At 34.0% G+C, this 5,517-nt stretch overlaps 1 protein-coding gene across 1 annotated transcript in view; it reads left to right on the top strand.

Moving 5' to 3' along the window:
- LOC110031167 (uncharacterized protein At3g27210-like) overlaps nt 1-3,186 on the top strand; it is a 12,283-nt gene extending 9,097 nt beyond the window's left edge. The window contains exons 2-3 of the mRNA XM_020734246.1: nt 2,322-2,402; nt 2,737-3,186. Of these exons, the coding sequence (XP_020589905.1) occupies nt 2,322-2,402; nt 2,737-3,086 (431 nt within the window). The 3' untranslated portion in view covers nt 3,087-3,186. The remainder of the gene's footprint in view (nt 1-2,321; nt 2,403-2,736) is intronic.
- The last annotated feature ends 2,331 nt before the right edge of the window (nt 3,187-5,517 follow it).

A 5,517-nucleotide genomic window follows, 5' to 3' on the forward strand; every position in this document is an offset into this window, starting at 1 on the left:
AAGGTGACCTTTCCGAGTTGCTAGTGTGTCGGGTTGCCCTGCCAAGTTAGTCTGCCGAGTTGCTATGCCGAGTTGGCCTGTTGAGTTGGTATGTCAAGTTGGCCTGCCAAGCTGGCTTGTCGAGTTAGCTTGCTAAGTTAACCTGCCAAACAACCACGTGCTGAGTTAATTGGTCGAGATGGCTGCCTAGCTGAGCTGTCGAGTTGACTCTTCTAGGTGCCGAGATAACCTATCTTGTTGAGTTGGTATGTCAAGTTGGCCTGCCAAGCTGACTTGTCGAGTTAGCTTGCTAAGTTAACCTGGCAAACAACCACGTGCTGAGTTAACTGATCGAGATGGCTGCCTAGTTGAGCTGTCGAGTTGACTCTTCTAGGTACCGAGATAACCTATCGAGTTGTCATATGTTGAGCTATTCTACTAAGCTGCCAAGTACCGAGTTGATTTATTTAGCTTCCGGGTGTCAAGTTGACTTTGCTAGGTATCTATTTAACTTATTGAGCTATAAAGTATTGAGTTGACTTGTCGAGCTGATCAGTGCAGAGATAACATACCACTGGCCTGTCGTGTTAACCCGCTGAGTTTCTAGATACCAAGTTGACTTGTTGAACTATAAGGTATCGAGATGACATGCTGAGCTGGTCATCTGAGTTGAGTCACTGAGCAAACTTGTCAAGTTGATCATACCAAGTGTTGAGTTGATATACCGAGCTAACATTTATCGAGTTGACCTATCATATGCCAGGCTAACCTGTTAAGCTGGTATGCAGAGTTGACCTGTGGAGCTGCCAAGTGCATGGCTTTGATTTTTGGGACATATTTTGCATGACTATAGATGAAGTGGGCATAAAACTGCAGGATGTGACATGACATTATATACTTTTATATATTTCTCTGTATTATTTAGTTTTTTTTATCAAATCTTATACAAATGCAAAAGGCACTTTGATATTCATAAATATGAGTCAAATGTTCAAATGAGGGGGAAGGCAGGGAAGACACTTTCTTCTCTCGGTCTCTCTTCTCCTTTTCCCACTTCTCCTCAACGTTAGTAGAATTTGAGCATAAGCCACTCACAAATCTAACTTCAACAAATATGACTTTTCGGCAGTTCATATTTCTATGTATTAGTATAGTAATTTTATGAGGATTAACTTGAATATCACATAATTCTCGTATATTTATATATATAACATTTAAATTTTGATAATTACGTAACACGTTAGTATCATAATCATATCATCTTACATGTATGCAAACATATAAAAATTGTGTGATATGTGTTGTAGCAAACTAAACATTAATCCAATCAATTTAGAGGATATTTGGTTGATTTTCAAAGAGGTCAAAATAAGAGGAATGCATATGCTAAAATATTATTTGAATGATATGTTTAATATAAATTTGTTAATTTCATTTTACACAAAGTTTCTCAAGCATCTTTTTATTTTACTTGATAACGCATTTGTTAATTTCATTTTACACAAAGTTTCTCAAGCTTCTTTTTATTTTACTTGATAACGCTTATTCTTACTGAATTGCCTGATATAAACATAACAATCCTTACTAATAACTTTAGATATTGTATCTTTATAGTCTCAATAGACCAACATGATACCTATTTTATAGTGTTAGACTAGTCTAAAATCCTTTTTGGAGAAGCCATAATAAATGTGAACACACCATCTCTTATTTCACATATTTCAGCCAGAAATGTATTGTAATTTGCATGTTATTCTATTCAAGGAGACTTAACTTTTGACATTTTCCTACGCACCACACAATGTTATACTTGCGTTGCGGTAATTCGAATACCTTAATTCTTCTATGAACAATTTCTTGTCATGATTAAGAATTTCTATTCTTAATATAAACATCTTCATTAGAAATCAATAATATGGGAATTGTTGCTCAATATATTTCACTCTAATACACTAAGGCCGTATAATTCTCTCATAAGCATTTTTGGAAAAGTTCATTACATATTCATCCTTGGCAATTTCATAATTATTTAATGAGCCCACTAAAACCTTTGGTTGTTCGGGAAACCAAATCAGTATTTCAGCCTGCAGATTTGATAATAACTGAAATTTTGACAGTCTTACTGATCAAGAAGAACAAATTAAGAAAATCTGTCAATTGACTAATCATAAAAAATACTGTACTATTAAAGTTCTGATGCTTTTTTTTTAAAAAAATTAACTGAATTTCTCATCTTTATATATTGTATGCCATTCTCTTCTTCATTTTTTCTCCTTTTTTCAATATCATAATGAGTATTGTATGCCTCTTGCTCCCTAAACAAATCACTCTTAATTCTACAGGAAGCAAAGAAGAGAAATTCTTCGACTCTAAACTCTGGCTGGACACTGACGGCGAAGATGAATTTCTTAGTGTAAATGGAGGTATTATCTACCTAAAAGTCTACTAATTTTCACTTCTCTCTCTATATCTTCTCTTAGAGTAAAGTACGGGTCATTTTAGCCCCATAATCTATAAAAATATCATTTTAGGCTTCAGACAGTTTTAACTTGACTAAGTAATCCTGAAAAAGAACTATTCCAGCCTCAATTTAAATAATCTATCTGATTAATTTGACCCTTCTATAAACTTTGGATTAGAATAATTTCTTCTAAATAGCCGGGGACTATTTTAACACTTTAATCTCTTCTTTTTATATCTCTAAAATTATTTTCTTCCTCTTCATTTTTATTTATTTTTTATTTTCTGCATTTTCAGATTTCACTCCATCTCGCTGCAGTACACCCAACCATGAATCAATCAAGCTGATGACTCCAAAGAGATCCACATCCTTGGAAAATTTCCCCAGACCAAAACCTGAGACTTCTTCTACGGGCAGAAAGAAACTTGCTGAGCTCCTTCGTGAAACCTCACAAGGAGAGAAACACAGTATTGGTGAACTTCAAACTGAGGCTAATGGCTATCAAAACAGTAATCTGAAAGTAGGTAGAAGTTCTGCATATGGATCTGGAGATGGGACGGCTGTGACGTGCTGCTTACCAAGCTTGCTTCAAACTAATGGCTTCAATGAGAAGAGAAAGATGAACCCTTTGCACTGCTGTGCTTGATAATGTGTTTACTTAGCTTTTTTTGTATTGAGTTTGTTTATGATAACAAAAATTATGTAATTTGTTTGATTATATGGCAAAACAAACACTTTATGCTTTAGCAGAGAAGAGAAAATCAATGGGATGAATGGCTGCCGATCGATTTAGTAGAGGTGGTTAGTAGAAGATTTTAATAAATTGTATATTTGAGCAAATTTTAATTGAAAATGCAAAGACATCACGTATGCATGTTCCTGAACTCCAGCACCTCTTAGTGAAGTCTACACACTAAGGTGGCTTGCATGTAATGAAAATGCTTTTTTCTAGGCTCCAAATTGGATAACAGTAAATGTGCATGTTCCTGTAAATGTGCATGATAAGGCATATAATTCTTTCAAAACAGTAAATGTGCATGTTCCTGTACTTGCATGTGTCATCTGATCTCAGCTGTCGATCACAATTTTTTTATTTATTTTTGTTTTTTTTAAATGGGGCCCACTGAAATATAGTTTCATTGTGATCGACGGTCGAGATCGTACATCGCATATATAGTTTCATTGTGATCGACGGTCGAGATCGTACAGCGCATATATCTCTGCATCCGTTGTCCGTATGGAATAATTTTTTTGATGGGGGGATGATGGGGTCATACCTCTAGATGTAATTTTAGTATTAGTAGATTTGGTGGTGGGGTTGTTTCGAGTGGTGATCAAATCATTGAAAGTAGGGAATGATTTAGATATCTTAGATTTATTGTTCAAAGTGATTGTAATATAGATATGGGTGTTTTTTGTAGAATTCAAGTTAAATGGTTGAAGTGGAGGAATGCATCATGCCTTTTGTGTGATATTAAAGTACGGCTTAGACCTAAAGGAAAGTTTTATAAAATGGTGGTGATATCTAAAATGTTTTATGGTGGAAAATGTTGGCTTGTGAAAAGGGTATCACAAAACTAAGTCTAAGTGTTTTTGAAATGAAAATACTCAAATGGATGAGTGGCTTTACACTTGAAGGTGTAATGCAAAATAAATATATCCATGGAAGGGTTGGAGTTTCTTTAGTATGCCAGAAAAGATATGAAATTCATTTTAGTTGGTTTGGTCACATTAAATAATTATTTGAGTTATGTTAAGAAGGTAAAGGAAGACCTAAAGCACTTGGGTCTATTGTATAAAAATTGATCTTAAATTATAAGAATTAATTAAAAATATGACACTCAATAAGACAAAATAAAAAAAAGGATTCATGTAGCCCAACTTGTGGGATAAATTGATGATATTTGTTGATGAGCTCATATCTTTTTGGTTTAGTTCTGAAGGTTCTTACTGAACAATTATAGGAGGAAGTTCCTTGGCGTATAATTTTATGTTGATGATATCCTCCTTGTGGATAAGCCTAGAGGGAGTTCATAAAAAACTTAAATTATGGAATTCAGCTTTAGAGTCTACATCAAATGTAATTTTAGTCTTAATAGATCTAGTGTTTGGTTTGTTGCAATGGGTGATCAAATCATTGAATTAAGTGAATATTTTATATATCTCATGTTTGTTGTTTAAAGTGATGGCGATATAGAGAGGGATGTTTTTTGAGGTGAGAATGCTTGCATGGATGAGTGACTTTACACTTAAAGTCATAATGCAAAATGAATATTTCTGTGAAAGGGTTGGGGTAGCTCCAATGACAGACAAGATTGGAGAGAGTCACCTTAGATGGTTTGGTCACATTAAATGTCTTAGGAGCATGGATATCTTAAATATGACTCATGCTAAGAACGGTGGAGGTAAACCTAAAACATTTGAGCATGTTATATAAAAATTGATCTTAATTTATTAAAATCAAATGAAACTATGACACTCAATATGACAAAATAGAGAAAAAGGATTCATTTAGCCAACCATGTGGTATAGATTGATGACATTTGTCAAAAAGCTCATATCTTTTTGCTTTAGTTAGGAAGGCTTTTACTAAAACTTTAAAGCATGATTTTTATTAGCATATATTTTTTGTTGAAGATATCCTTCCTGTGGATAAGACTGGAGAGAGTTCATGAAAAATATAAATTATGAATGTAAACTTTAGAGTCTATATGAAATGTGATTTTGGTACTAGGAGATGTAATGGTGAGGCTATTACAATGGGTGATCAAATCATTGAAAGAAGTGATCGTTTTAGACATCTTAGGCAAGTTCTTTAAAATGATGGTGATATAGAGAGGGGTGTTTTTTTAGTAGAATTCAAGTTGGATGGTTGAAGTGGAGGAGTGCATCGAGTCTATTGTGTGATATAAAAGTAATTTTTAAACCTAGAGGAAAATTTATAATATGGTGGTGAGACCTGAAATTTGTTATGTTGCATAATGTTGGCTTGTAAAAGGGAAGCATAAAATTAAGTTAAGTTTTGTGGAGATGAGAATGCTCGGGTTGATGAGTGACTTTATAGTCAAAGACATAAT

Source organism: Phalaenopsis equestris, unplaced genomic scaffold (assembly GCF_001263595.1).
Source record: "Phalaenopsis equestris unplaced genomic scaffold, ASM126359v1 Scaffold000781, whole genome shotgun sequence".
In the NCBI taxonomy this organism is placed as follows: Eukaryota; Viridiplantae; Streptophyta; class Magnoliopsida; order Asparagales; family Orchidaceae; genus Phalaenopsis; species Phalaenopsis equestris.